The sequence below is a fragment of the Poecilia latipinna genome, unplaced genomic scaffold, assembly GCF_001443285.1.
Source record: "Poecilia latipinna isolate Pla-1442-1.1 unplaced genomic scaffold, P_latipinna-1.0 Scaffold668, whole genome shotgun sequence".
Lineage (NCBI taxonomy): Eukaryota > Metazoa > Chordata > Actinopteri > Cyprinodontiformes > Poeciliidae > Poecilia > Poecilia latipinna.
In genome coordinates this window covers 67687-83568 of record NW_015113284.1, presented here as the reverse complement: position 1 = coordinate 83568, position 15882 = coordinate 67687, and the positions used below count along the sequence as shown (strand labels likewise).

The 15882-nt window shown below is 41.2% G+C and overlaps 1 protein-coding gene across 4 annotated transcripts in view; it reads right to left on the bottom strand.

Moving 5' to 3' along the window:
* Nucleotides 1-15882, bottom strand: part of cd276 (CD276 molecule) — an 85907-nt gene that overhangs the window by 13409 nt on the left and 56616 nt on the right. For 2 of the 4 annotated variants that reach the window (XM_015044321.1, XM_015044320.1), the window contains exons 5-8: nt 13424-13561; nt 10988-11023; nt 7524-7565; nt 1278-1316 (exon numbers count right to left, since the gene is read on the bottom strand). In XM_015044321.1, the coding sequence (XP_014899807.1) occupies nt 1294-1316; nt 7524-7565; nt 10988-11023; nt 13424-13561 (239 nt within the window). In that variant the 3' untranslated portion in view covers nt 1278-1293. The remainder of the gene's footprint in view (nt 1-1277; nt 1317-7523; nt 7566-10987; nt 11024-13423; nt 13562-15882) is intronic. The other 2 variants (XM_015044322.1, XM_015044323.1) reach the window with 2 other exon arrangements.

The following is a 15882-nucleotide window of genomic DNA, read 5'->3' as shown; positions in this document are numbered from 1 at the left end:
TGGATTGAGGTAATGGAGGTCCCAATGAACTGTCCATCAGATGACTGGGAAAAGGGACTGTCAGGACAAGGTGAGGAAACGCAACTCTGAAGTTTGTGTCATGTAGAGAAGAGAAAAAAAAAAAAAAGACGGGCGATTAAGTGGCGCAGGGATCAAAACGCCGACGTTTCAGTTTCATGAGAAAATAAAAATGCCCAGATCACGATCCCAATTTCCGCTGTTTTCAAGAAACAAATCCCAACAACACTGAAGCAGTAAAGGTTGCAAAAAAAAAAAGCAAAACTGTTAATCATTCGTATAATATAGTGGGGGCCGTGCGTTTCTCGAACTGACAGATTTATTTGCACATGTTGAAACGGTCAGAAAATAGTCAATAGAGCAGATATCGACTATCTGCACTCTGGAGAAACCAAGAAAGGCAGCATTAAATGTGTCAAATATACCAGGCCACTAATTGTGGGCTTGTTGTATACAGGTCAGGCTTTAAGGTGCTTTTCTCAGGGTTGAGGAAAAAAAAGGAAGTGAGAGGAACTGCTAGACGTTTTCTTCAGTAGCGCCCAGAAACAAAAATGTGTCATTTTTCTTTCAGGGTTTCAAATCACAAAACCTTGGTGCAGCCGTCTAAAAAGGAGCAGAGCTCATCTCTCTCTTTTTAAGGTAACTCATAATTATGAGTGTTTAAGCAGCAGTATATATAATTAATGGAGGGTTATTGTGGGTTTTTTTTTTTAAGGGAAGCAGTTAGATTAAGCCTCAAGTGTTTCAGAAACTTACATTTTTTTAAAGTAAAAACCATAACAATGAAACCATCGGTTATATTCACATGATAATCACGTTTACCAGGAAATCCTTACAAATGAGCAATTTTCCACATTTCTAAAAAATGTTTTAGAGAGAAAGTCCGACAGCCTGTGCGACTCAAACCCAACCTATTTACCATTAATAAGACCCTGACCCCGGCTTTGACTGGACTAGGAAAAGCCTAACGGATAAAATGAAGCAGATATTTCATATCAGACAGTGACCTTCTGATTTCTGAAATGATAATGTCAAGACTTGTAATATCTCCATACTCTCTAAAATTAATGCAGCCTATCTTCATTACAGCAGCACTTACCAATAACCTCCAGTGTGTGTGTGACACTGTGTCCTTCAAAGAATTCACACAGAACGTACAAGACGTTAATGACAACGGAGGATGAAGAAGGAAAAAAAAAAAAAGCTGTCACCACAGCAACACATGCATTTGCAGAAAGAGACTGAAAACCGACACGCACCTTCACTCTGTCGTTCTTAGCTCTTCAGTGGCGTCATCGCTGGAGAAAGCAAGAAAAGAAAAAACACACACACACACACACACACACACACACACATTAAGACATGATTTCAAAACATCACAAACTGTAAATATTTACATTGAGAATAAAACAGAAAGATGCGACGATAGGGCGTCCTTCGTTGCACACTACGATGCGGGCCTAATTCTGTTTCACAACCCCTCCCTCCCCGCCGCTCCGTCTCTGCTCACCAACGTCGCCGTGGCTAACAGGAAGCAGAGGGCACGACGTTTTATTTAATTAGTCACAGCAGCTGAGTGCTCATGTGGAACCAAACAAGAGAGGTAGATTGGGGTAGTGAGATGGATAGGCACACTCCCACCGGGCCTTGGCTGGGTTGTCAGAGGAGCACCGATTACATGACAGGGAGCGGGGCTGGGGGAGGGCGATGGCTGTGGTAGTGGGTGTTGCTTGGCAAGAAGATGAAAATGGAGCTTGTACAGGGTGAAGGAGGAAGGAAGGGGGGGGGGGGTTTCATCCCAGAACATGGATTGCCTTTAACTCCACAAGTATCCAAGCCCTCCCTCAAAAGCACTCGCCGATGGTTTTGTCTAATACACCAACCAGCTGCCTTCGACTGCTTTTATTAACTGTGACAATGCTCATTATTCTAAATGATTTAGAGGCTATCTTTTATTTTTATTTTTTATTTTTCCTCCCGTCTCGTCTCAAGCTGACCCGTTGGCCTTTTCCTCGTGGACCAGAAGATGACCCCTGCAAGGGGCGCAGGAGTAGCTCAACGCGCGGCAGGTGCCTGATGAGCGTCTGAGTCCAAGAGAGGAGAAGTGTTTCTCCAACAACCGGCTCGATCAAACACAACGAAAAACATCAAGAGGCGTCACGCGTGGGGAGAATCTGTTAGTATGCGATCGGCTCATGCGGTGTAGATTAAAAATCGTCTGAGGCATGTGAATAAAAGTTTCTGTGCTTATTACTATCCAATGGACGGCGCAAGAAAGACCAGCAGGCTCGCACACGAATAAAACATGCTCCTCTCGGTGTGGTGCAGAACCGCACCAGGAATGCGAACGGTGAGCTTATTATATGTGCAAACCGCTAAGCAGTGGTGTTCGGGGAGATCTGTTAATTAGCACTCCTGAAGATATCCAGTGACCCACATCTAATAGTGAAGGGAACACAAATGTTCTATTTACATATCTTTAGTCGGTAATGTGCGACCACGGGGAGAGCCCGCTTGTTCGGCGTGTAGTGTCAATGAAAAGAGAAAAGAAAGTTAAGCTGAGCTACCTGGGACGCTTTCCAGGGACTTCTCCAACTGAACTGTGGCTTTAGCGCTTTAATTGGTGCGTTTGCAGCCTGAACAGAGGCAACAAGAGAAAAAAAAGTCCTTTTTCTTTAAGGGTTTCATGCTGTTAAGTCATACTTTACGCCTCTCGTTCCAACGGTTAAGCCATACATTATTCAGGTGTGTTTTCATGCGGTACTTTTATTTCCATCTCTTTGTAAGAATACATCAAACAGGTGAAACAAATGAGCCCAGATGTAACTTAGGCAGAGCTGTTCATCCCCTCTGTTATTGTTGTTGTTTTTTTTTTTAAATCTAAAAATCTACAGCATTCGTCCTGATTGCCTGCCAGTCCTCGGGCTTTAGTGCGATTTGAGCCGGTGCTGTCTGCCTTCCAGCGGTGGCCTCGGCATTAAGGAGTCAGAGACGAGCGCCGGCCGGGGCTGCTAATGCCATAAGCTGTGTGAGGCTTGATATTCCATAACCTTCCACCTACTCAGGGCCTTGCCTCAGTTAAGATGGGTTAATAAAACTGGTTTTACCGCTCTGCTCTCCTTTTCAGAGGGCATGTTAAATTGCTCTTTTACCGATGATTCTGTGTCTGTGAAAGAACTGGGTCACTCGCGCTCCCTTCCACGGGGAAGTGCACACAAACTGAATTCAGATTCTGATAGGAGCCTCGCTTCCTAAACAACGTGACACGCTCAGGTTATTGGACGCGTGGCTGGGAGAAGTTGCGGGTTGGGGGAGTAGTGGTGGGGGGAAACGAGAGGCGTATGCTGCATGACTTTGCATGTGCATGAAAATTAGCGATAGGAGTCTCTTTCTGGCCGCACGTCTTGAGTGCCCTTCCTACAATCGACTGTGCGGTTGTGGGATTGCAAAGTGCTGTGCCTGGAAATATAGACGGGAATGTGAGCTACAGTGTTTGGTAAACATTATTTGCCTCTGCTGTAAATGCAACAAAGGGATCTCATCCCGCGGCAAACGGATGAGCACAGGTCCCTAGTTATCACTGGTTATTGTTCCAATCAGGCCGGCTTTGAAAGGGGAAAGCGCACTCTCCTTTGGACAGCTCATTAAGATAACACACAAACGTGGCTCCCCATCATCCAGGGTTTATTAAAGTGAGGCTCATTTTAGCTCCTTTGTCTCGCGCAGGAACCTCTGGCTTTGTCAGCGCAATTGAAGCCAGATGGCGAAACAAAGCTGCCTGTCTGAATCGCTTAGAGAGTGATCTCAGAAGACAGAGCCATTAGCTTGACTTCACAAGCTCGCCGCCCACAGTGTCCACCTGGTTCCAGCAGGTGCGTGCGGGGCGACGAGAAGGAGCACGGGGTTTGGGGGGGGGGCACGCGTGGTGACGTTGCGTGGCGTCAGCGGCGTGCGGGCGCCTTTAGCTACGGCTGAACTATGTTAAGTCTTACTAGTTGTGGGATGGCTGACCCTGCTCCTGGCTGCACAGACTTCCCCTCTGAAACATTCATGAGAGAGCAAGCGGAGAATAAAAGCCATTGTCCCCCTTCACTCACAGACTCTCCTTCACCTCTTGGCTTATTAAAATCACATGGTATTAACTTTGGCGTTCACCGAAAGGCTAAATAATTAAATCAGAATTTAAAAAAAGAAAAAAAAGCAAGTCAAATGAATAACTCTAATGACATTAATACTTGAGGGAGGACTGCTCCAAGACCGCGAGGGTTGGTCACCGAAGCTAGTAATGCAAAAGAGGCTCGCCCTGAGTGCTAATGGAAAAATTAATTCAGGACTCATAAGGTCATATTTCTGCCAAGCAAAATATCACAATCACCCTAATCATGCAAAAAGAAGCACACAAAGCAGTTTCCTGTCTCGGTTCAGCAGCTCTCCTAAGAGGCCAAATGTAAATACTCAGCAAATCAGAGATTTGAAAGGAGGATTCTGTTTTCATGATGAGAGTTTAAATTAGATGTTCTTCTTCCTTTGGCTATAAGGTAAACTGCTGGCAGAGGCAAAACGCCACAAGGGAGAAAAAAGAAAAAGGGAGTCAGATTCTGGGATGAGGAGTCAAACAGAGTGAAAGAAGACGGGATTAGTGTGTTGCCTTTAGTGAAATACGGTAAACGTTTCTCCTTTCAGTGAAACTGTCGGACAGCTGGTTACGATTTGTTTTTTGTGACAATGTTGACATCAAAATTCTCCACTAATCCCAATTATAAAAATTTTACTGGACTTCTTTGTTGCTTTGCACAGCTCTAATGAAAGAACTGGGAACATGTTTTAGAGGCTGGAAATTATCTCCCTGAATATTTTATGTGTCACATTGGACATATTAAAGCACTTCTCAAGCACAACAAAACCAAATAATCATCTGCCAAAACTTTTGGAGGCTAGCACAAAATCACAACCAGATGAAGACAAAAAAAAGCAACAAAACAAAAAGTTAATCTTCATTTGCCTTTTTATTTTCATTTGAGTAAGCTGCTGCATTTCTTTAAAATCTGTGTCTGTAAAGCTACAGCTCTGCTAACCCTTTTCATATAATTGAATTTAAAGAAAAATCCAATAATGTGGAACACCTTGTGTAGAATTTGTCACAATTAACCACACTGGGCAAATAGATCTAGTGTTGTGAAAATATTTGTGTTGATACTGATCAGTGGCAAATTAGCAATCTCAAAGAAAGCCCCAAATAACGATATGAAATGAGCTTGAATTGGGTTTTCTGCCCAATACAAGCTGAAAACATTCAGTCTTGATCTAAAATAACTTCCAAACTAAATAACGTGATGATGGTTTGGTCAGTCAATCATACTTTCATTTTCAGTCAGTGGGTTGTTGGTCCAATCAGTCCTAACTGGTGAAGTGGCGATTTTTGGAGGGACAGACATTAAGAGGTGCAAACGACTTCATGAGAAGGAAGTTCATGTCATGAACTTTAGTTTTTACTTTAAAGACAGCTATCCTACTAGAAGATGTGTGTTGTTAAAAAGCTCATGGCTTGGGATTTTGTTAGCTGTTTTTTTTTTTTTTTTTTTTTTTTTTTGGAAAGGATGAACTCGGTTCTCAGCCTCTGTTTTTCTCAGGAGATTCTACTGCTGGAGGAAATGTCTGGGTCAAGTAAGTTGTATGCAAGTGGAAATGTTTTATTTTTGGTATTTATTTTTTATTCACTTAGCTTCAAAAAACAAACAACCTCTAGAACAAAGGCAGCTATCTTAAGGCAATGCGATTATGGGTTATTCTTCCAGCCATGTTTATGTGGTCAGGGGCAGCACCCAGTCAGTGTTAAAACACACAAGCCTTCTAGCCACTGGCTAATTTGCAGATAAATCCCTGGTTGAGCTCCTCAGTTCCTGGTTGGGCTTTCTGGTCAGTGGTTTGGCTTTTCCCCGTCTGATTTGGCTTTTCTATCGACAGATTCATCCAAAAAGACAGATGGGTTCTGTTTGAACTGAGCATCAATGGTGGGTAAAACTAATTACCTTTTGCTGCAGCCTTATTTTATTGTATTTAAATGGTCACAGGTTTTTTTATTTGCAAGGCAAATCTACCTAATCGAACTAATAGTCAGCTGAGGGTTAATTAAGTGTTTGTGTAGCATTTTCAAAAATAAAATAAACTATTTGTAATTTATTTGGTTGTAATTGTGCTGTGATTATCAGATTTTTTGCAAACTAAGTGCTTAATCAAAGGAAGCATGAGTCTGAATAGTTTTGTGTGTCCCTGTTTCCATGGTGACCCGTTTCCATGGTGACCTCCGGCACATCACCAGACCCAACATGTATCTACAATACTTAAGACCTCAGCAGGACAATTAGCAGTAGCTTCCCTATCTTTCATTAGATGATGAAATGCTATTGCCAAACTTTGCCAAAGTAATATTTAATGTCTAATTATGTCTTTCATAAAGCTGTTAATTTATTTAACCAAGCAACAGATTATTGAACTGTCCATAAAGGTTCTCCTCCAACACTTCATATGCTGAGTATTAAAGTAAAGCAGCAGTCAGAAGCTATGCAGGAGCCATTATTGTATGTTCAGTCATAATAAAGACAAAAACAGCCAAAACATGTCTCTAACGTTGCAGCCAGAATGACAAAATACTGCCGTCATAGAAACTGATTTGTGAACTGGATCTCAAACGTCTATTAGAGTTTAAGTTATTACCATTAACTACACAGAAAAGGCAGCATTTTATTCTCTGTGTCTCTTTGTTGTTCATTAACTAGTTTCTTGGAAATGTTAAATTAAACAGAATTCACATTTACAAATTGAAAGAGTCAACAGTCTGTTTTTTTTTCCTTCTCTTCTCGCATGATTTCACATTTTACATGGGATGTTTTTCTGCATCTATTAATTTGCTTTTCCAAGCAGAGATCAGCTCAGCCTTTCCAGATGACAGGGCTGGAAACAGTAGATCGAATCACTTACCTTGTTGTATTTTTATCCTCTGAATCATTTTTTTTTTCCTCAATCAACCATATAATCTGGATAATCAATCAATCAAGTGTTTTTGTAAAGTATATTTAAACAACAAAGCAGTTCAAAGTGCTTTACATCATAAAAACACAAATAAGAAGTGACAAAAACATCATACAGTCACCAATCTGATCAAAAACATCAATATAAATCATATATGTTGGTCATTGTTCCATTAATTATGGTTCAAAAAGGTGAGTTTTTAGTCTTGATTTAAAGGAACTCGGTGTGGACCAGAACCAGAAGACAAGTGTTTCACTGGTTCCTACAGTGGAAAGAAGTCAAGCAAAGTGGTCAACAATAAATGTGAATCTTAAATGTTTTTGTTTGTTTCTCTTTGCCCCATCTCACACCACGCAAAGTCTGGGTTGTGTAAATGTAAGAATAAGTGGACGAAAGTCGTAGAACTTTGATCAGGTGCCCTTCAGCTGCAACGCCGCATGAGAAAATGAGACTTGACCAGGTAGGAATGGACTGACCTGTCTTCGATTCCTCTTCTTCCAGCTCCTTGGCCTCCTCGGCTGTGGGGAGACAGAGGTTCCATTATCAGCGGGAGCCACAGCACAAAGCCGGGCGCACCATGGCGTCACTTCATTGCAAGTCAACAGCGAGCGGATCCTTCACAGCTCGAAGGACAAGCTGTGATAAAAAGAGCTATATGGCGATGATGCCGTCACACAATGCTTCCCCATCACATCACACACACACACACACACACACACACACACACACACACACGCGCGCACACACACGCTGAGTCACGTCCAGCCTTTAACCTCCTATCCAGCACTTTCACAAAGACTCTAATCACATTAGACTTTAGCTGCAGGCTTTCAGAAAACCCACTGTCAACATAGTAAGGGGGGGTAACCCAAGTAGTGATGGCTGTCACGGGACATCCATGTGGATACGGGCTAAAAATATCCACCTGCATGTGTTCAAGACATGGATCTGCATCCTCTGTAGCTTCAGAATAAACTCTTTACAGAGCAAAACTAACTGCCAGAGCAACTAAATTTATGTGTTTTAACGCTGACGCATTTTAGCGCAATCTTCCTCGAACTCCGACTGCCGAGACCAGGGTCCTCTTGGGAAATTAATAAAAGAAATCTTGTTATGAAATCGGCAGCACAAAGTGTTGCATTTCAAGGTTCAAACAGCCTGCGCATGTATATATTTAAAGCGCCTTCCACTGTATGAAATCGTTACCTCTCAACATTAATATTGCAGGTCTATGGATTCTAACGTGCAGCTATGCAGTTCTCACTAACAATGACGCCGATATTATATTTGCAACTTTAATGTAAAAAGGAAGCAAAAATATTTTGTGGAGAAGAAATGAATGCAAAACCGCCCTGCGCAGACACTGCTTCACAAACTCGGTATTGCAGTGTAAAATTACCGCAGATGCATGAAGCCTTTTTCGCTCCGCCAACCATCTTAACAGTGTGGCAGTGGCAGAAGCACCTCAGGGGAAGACGCTTTGACAGGAGAGTGACGCTCATTTAAAGGCACCTTAAGGTCAGGGTGAATATGAGGGCAGCCAGAGAGAAGTGACTGAGAGCTGCCTCCGTCGTACACAGAGTGAAACAGCTTCAAACCCCAGCTGGCTGCATTTACAACATGTGGCGGCGAGAAAGAGGGCAGCTACTGCTTGAGTGGGGAAGATGGACGAAATGCTAAATAAACAAACGGAGAGTTAGAGGAAGGCTGCATTCTTCTAGCTGAAGCCAGAAGAATGTTAATGTTTTGTGTCGTCCTGCGTTCTGCGTGTGATTTTTATTTGTTGACATTAATTTATGTAGCTTTCTAAATCGGTGCCGTATAGATTTCTTCACAAACTTCAAGTTCAACCCTAGAAAATACTAAATATGGTAGGAAACACACCGCGCCTCACCCTGAGCACATCGTCTCAACAGTTAAACGTGGTGGTGGTCTCATCATGCTGTGGGACTGTTCTTCTTCATTAGAGACACGGGAGCAGCTCAGAGTTAATGAGGAATATGGAATGGACTAAATACAAGGTAATCGTGAAATAAAACTTGTCAGATGTTGAAAAGGTTTACGATTCAAGATCCAGTAGAGTAATGCATTTCTAAACACACAGACAGAAACACACTATATCAGGGGTTTAAACTAGAGGTCATTTAACATTGTTTTAAGTCACAATTTTAGATATTAGAAAAAATAAATTCTAATATCTAAAAATAGAAGTGAAACTGCTCATTCTTGATTTAGTCACAGAACAACACATTTTTCTATGGTAAGTAGTCCAACTCGTCCTGTGAATTTGTGGTCCTGAACGTAATGTTTTTGGTAGGACAAGGCAGAAATGACTCTTAAAAGTGAAGGTTGCTGATCTGTAGTTTAAGAATATCCATGTCATCAAACGGCCTCTTCAAAATCCAGACCTGAATCAAACTGATCGTTTGGGACAAGACTTGAAAATCGTTGTTCACAGATGCTCTCCTTCATATCTAACTGAGTTTGAATTACGTTGCAGAGGAAATTAGGCAGAAATGTCACTCTCTACACACGGGAAAGCTGGAAGAGAGATACCCACAAAGACACTGAGCTGTAATTGCAGCAACATATGGTTCTATAAAGTACAGACAACGATAGGCCTGCCACGACAACAAACTGTGTTAGACGATAAATTGTCCCAGAAGTCATTGCGATAAATGATAATATTGTTGTTTTGACATCATATCCAAGTAATATAATGGTAATGGTATAATAGTGCAAGAATATATTCTCAGATTTCATTAAACATTAAATTCTAATGAATATTTTACACTGGGACTGGAAGTTATTTTAAATGTCCAAAATAAACAAACAAAACAACAGAGAAACAACAAATACAATGAATTTATGAATATATGAAAAGGTCTGGTTTAGACCAAAACACCAGACTGAAGACCTTTATCAGTTTTTAGTAGAGAGAGACAGAAAAGAACAAACAATAAGTCATGCAAATGGAAATTACTGAGCTAGTGTTAATTTATCATGTGATTATTATTGATTTATTGCTTACAGCGACAGGCATAGATATGAATTTCAGATTGTCATTTGTAAATAAGTCTTAACACAATAACAAAGGTCGAAAGAAAATGGAAAAAGTTCAAACGATGAAAACGTTCAATAAGTCTGAATGCTGTTATAAGGCCTTGTGTACCGATTTGAGGTTTGGTTAATTATTTCCTGCACCACAGACACACATAAACATATACGTATGCACATTAGGACACAAAGCCTTATGAATCCTGCAACTGAGCAGCATGTCTGAATAATTATATACTTTTCAAAACCAGCTCTTCGTACACAAAGACATAATCGTGTGTTGCTTTCCTAAAAAGCTTTTTTTTTTTTAGCCAGTGTTGTGGTCGGAAACGACACAAACGACCAATATTAGTTATTCCATTTGAGTCGCATGCACACACAGCTGATCAATGATAGCATTTGGCCCGAAGCAAAGCTTATTTACCAAAAGGTTAACCTCTGTGAAACATGTGTGCCCCATTGTTAAAAGCCCACAGCGGGGCGCAGGGAGCGGGGTGGGGGGGAAACACAGCCTCCGATATGAGCTGTTTTTCTCACATGGGGGGGCTGGGGGGAATCTGTCCCATGTCGATTCTGCATGATCCCAAGAGAAGGTTTGATTAAATCACATGCTTGTCTGAATGTAAAAAGGGCTTAGGAGTGATGGATGACTGACTTCGGTGAGGGCCAGCGGAGGCATGCGCAGCCTCCTTTACACAGTCATTATATAAAGATGTCCAAGGAGGTAATAGAATATCATAGAGAACAGAGCCATGCTGGCACTCAGACACACACCGACACTGACTCGGGGAAAAAAACTGCAATACCACAAGCTGCTCTGCTCTGTTATGATACCCATTCTGGTGCGCCGCATTGATTATGACAGGGAAGAAAAATGACTTACCCACTTCTCTACGTTTGCTGACCTTTCCAGCCTTCCCTATCCAGTCACAGTGAAGAGAGAGTCAACTTCAATCTGGTTAGGCCAGAGAACACCATTAAAAGATGAGACAACCACAATTAGTTTGCGTTTTGCTGCGCCCCGCCTCAGCGCGAGATGTGTGTTTTTGAGGCCCGTTCTTCCCTTCCATATTCATACGCGGTCCCTCCCGACAGGATTATAATAGTCTGTGCGATTGTAAAGAAAGCGCTCAGGACTGTGACTGGAAAAACCCTTAAGACTCCAGAAGCGCTGCCGGCAGGGGACACAAGAATAAAAAAAGGAAAAGATTTAACATTTCAATAAGGCAGACAGTGGGATGACCACATAATGAATCCCGCCTTCAGTGTCCGGGCTGCAGGCGAGGGAATCAGCACCTCATCCAGTCGGCTGAAGAAAAGGGGGGCCCCACAACCCTCGGAGGCCCTCGCCAGTGGGAGGAACCGCATTATATTTCTCTCTTTCCATTTAATTTGATTTCATATGTTCCGTGCAGCTATTTACTCTTTCCTCTGAGTCTGTGTCACTTCCATATTTATTTTTAAACCTCTGGGCCCTGGTGCAGACTCTGGCTGACCTTTATTTAAATGTCTCCTCCACTCTGAGCAGAACTCATTACAGCAGAGCTGGTGGCTTTGCCGTATCTATCTCATTTCAAAACTTTTTCCTTCTGCACTTGCGGGGACACTCGGCTATTCTGCGATGCTAATTACTGGACCCGGGTAATGATGTTCCTCCCTGTCACAGATACGTGTCCCGCCATTCGAAATCCTGCTCGATGCATTAAGCAAAACTCCCCCTGGATTCTCAAAGTTCCTTGAGCGGCTAACATCTCATCACTGCTCACAGCCCCGTCTTTTGTGCTCCTCTTGTGCCTCCCCTCGCCCGACGCCACAACACGCGTAAGCACTGTTGACACATTACTGGAGGTCTTGAACGAATGTTGTGTGGCTGCAACATGATTCTTTTTTTTTTTAGTTATTGATTAATCTATGGATTTATCTGTTAATTGGATTTAAAAAATCACTTTCTGCTGATTTTATTATTTAAGCCAATTTTTTTTTACAATATTAGAAATACTTTAAAAGATGTAAATAAACACTCCACTTCCTTTTTTTTTAAATAAAAAAGAAAGTCCCAGAGAAACTTGATGCAATAAAATAGCATTTTACTTTAGTGAACGATTGATCATCTGTATCAAAATATGCATCTGCAGCGACTTAGTTTTATCTTCACCTGGTTCAAATTCTTTAAACTATGTGACTTGAGGACTTTAGGTAGAATGTATTTACAGACAAATGTTTTTAAATGCAAACTGTATATGTTTTTGTACAGTTTTGGGACTGTTATCCTGACAGGCCTATCCATGTCAATTTATTATCTCAGCAAATCGACTTTTTTGAGTCCGTATACTCCAGTTAACAAGTAATTGATTCCTAAATTAGTTGACGATTATTTCAGTAATAGATTCATCACAATTAAGCCGATTAATCGTTTCTGCCCCAGAATGTTCAACTTAATCAATGACTCTAGAAGAGTTGAAAGGTCATTTCTGTCTGGGTTGCTGTCTGCAGCTCACATAGTGGGACACTTTCACTCAATTAAATGAAATTGATTTTTTTTTTTTAATGAAACATTTTCAACATTAATCTAATAATCAACTCTAATAATTTAAGTTGAAACTTGACTTATTGCAACTGTTCCAACTTAAGTACGACTTTAATCCAAGGTTCACACAGCAGGTGAAGTATTAATGGATGGCGCCATCCATGTTACAATTACTCAGCAAGACAACCACCAGTGTCGTCACAAGATCACGACGAGACGAAAGAAGCTAATGAAGACAAAGCACAACTAAAGGCAATGGTGTTTTGTGGAAAACTGACTGCAGCTTCTGATGAGAAGTCTGTTTGGATCCGTAGTTTTAGACCAGGAGTTTTTTTGAATGCCGTGTGATGCGCTTCACCGACACAGACTTCTTTCCTACGTCCTCATTGTTTACGTATAAGTTTACCGCAACTAGCCGCTTATACAAGATTGAGACACGTCTCAGGTCAACGTCATAAAAGTCGGATAAAATGCAACATTTTATCCCACTGTAGACGTTTTGAAAACTATCACATACATTTCCAACTTAGTACCACAATTCTGGGGGGAGCGGTGAAAGGGTGGGAATGGTTTAGCCTGCTATGAAAAAACATTTGATTTGTGTTGCATTCGCCTGCTGTGTGAACGTAAGCCTAAGTCTGCGACTTGAGTCCCCTTTTCTGGCTCGTGATAAGCAATGCAGCCCCCCAGATAATGACTTCAATACCAAATCTCAACTGTATCATCAACAGTAGACAGAAAAAAAAATACAGAGGGCTTAAATCCGCACCTGCTTTTTTTTTCCCCTCCTACCTTCTCTCCTGGCCTCCTCACAGCTTTCCTTGATCTTCCTTCGGCAGACAGCAGCCAGAGCGATGAGCAGGCCCAGCAGACACACGGCCAGGCCCACAGTAACCCACAGAGCCACCGGAGGGAAAGCAATGTTCTGACCTGAAGCGAAGAGGGCAGAGGGGGGGAAACAGGCGGAGAAATTACAACCTTTCTATTCAGTCTTGCAGAGCTAAAATAAGAGTGCAACTATCACAACATCCATCACCATTAGTCCACTACTTGGCACTTTTTCAAAGCTGAAATTGCGAGAAATGTATAAATAATCCAACCTGCGAGAAACTTGCAGGGCACAACTTAAGGATATGAATCATGGCTTTTGGCGAACGCTTCCATATCCATGTCGCATTCGCTTTAGAGAACGCCTGACAAGCAAGAAACAACAACTACAAAGGCGCGGGTACCTTTGTTTAATGCGAACAGACAAAGAGTTTCTAATTAAGACTTCTGAGTCGTGCAACTGTGTCCAGATGGCAGGTAGCTCACCAGTCGCACAAGGCTGTGTTGTCCTTTCACTCAGAAAGCACTGGCAGAGCTTTCAGATGATGTTGGCACTATCATACCCCCTGCCTTCTGCTACACATTGCTCAGATGTCAGATGTAAGTTCTGATGTTCCTGCTTTAATATCCTCCCGTTTCTTAATATCCCCATGGCAGTTGTGGAAAGCACAACCTGGGCATTTTGTGGAAAAGCAAAAGGTGCTTGTAATTGCATTCTCTTCCCCCACCCCTCCAAAGAGGTTGACTAAAATATTGTCTAGCTCTTTTATGCTAGACAACATTATTTCAAGGAAGCACCTCAAATTACGCCTTATCCCCCCCCCCCAAAAAAAAACAAAAACATCTTCGCACACGTGTGTTTTCAACCATACAACATTAAGATAACACTCAGCAATACGGAGTTATGCTAACATCCCTTCTGCAGACAATTAGCTGTCCAAGTTAGTTGGAGCGCCCTGGCAAACTGCGAACTGGTGAGGGGAAATAAAACCCGGTCAGCAAGACTAAAAAGATTTCAGACACAGCCAAATTTCCCAGGGGTATTCAAACTGAACAGAGGGAGAAGAAAGGCAGAAAACAGCAGAGCCACTAAATAGCTGTGGGTCGGGATGCGATGCATACAGTCTCTCTGAGTTACTCCGCTCACGGCAGAAGGGGAAAAAAAAATAAAAAATCTAAAAAATGAATGACATTGGAGAGACATAATGATGAGGCATTTGCCAGGCCTTGGAATCAGCTCTGATTTGAGGCAGGCTGCATTGCAACATGCACAAAAATAATAATAATGATAATAATAATAAAAAATCTCCACAGTGCAATTCGTTATGACGTAAATGCACAGGATACGGAATACAAGGAGAGATGCAAATACCTTTTGGGGATGGCAATATCATTTGTTCAGCCCTTTGGTCTTCTTTTCAGAAACTATTAGATGGACTGCCCTGACATTTCTGATTCCCTGCAATGAATCCTAATGACTTTGGGGAGTCGGTGGATTGCCCCTGACTTTTCTCGGAACCTATTGAGTGGAAGGCTATGAAATTCACCGTATTAATTCCTTTTAACTTTCCCTCAAATGCCAACATTGGATCAAATTTCAACTTGTGCCACTGTGGTGGGTTTCATAAATACTTGCAAAACTGCAACTGTTAGCTTTATAATGGGAGAACATAGTCATTATTGTTACTCCATAAGAACAGGATAGTCACTGTGAAAATGTATTTCATTGTTTATCATTTGCATCCAGTTTATTGTTGCTTGTTTGCTGGTGATAGAGGGGTATATAAAAGAAAACTAGTAGTTATTAATATTCCATTAAAAGTTATGTTATTCTTGTTTGATACCACAAAAATGTGACAAAGAGGCACTCTGATTATTTGATGAAAGCTTTTTAAGATAACAGAGAAGAGAGGAGGAGAAAAGATTAATTTGAAGTGCCTGATCTTTCTTCAGTTTTTTAAAAAATGGGACACAATGTTCCCAATGTATCCAGTGGCAGATGTACTTCAGTGTAAAAAGAGAAAACGATAGAAATTAACTCTAAAAGATAAAGTAAGCACAGAGGTCGCGCTCACACTTAATCCACGTGAATTAAAAAAGTTAAACAAAACTTTTAGCAATTTGGGCACCTAAAGGAGGCAAAATTGTCTAAGCCTATGTCAGACTAAAATACTTTTTAGTCTGATAAAGATTAAAAAAATATTTATGGGCTTTTTAAAAACAATTATGGACTTACTTTAGACCTGTTTGTGGTCTATTTACCAAGGAAAATACTCTGTAAATACAGGTGGAGAAAGCATTATATGCACAGCTTCATATATATATGTGTATATATATATATATATATATATATATATATATATATATATATATATATATATATATATATATATATATATATATATATATATATATATATATAT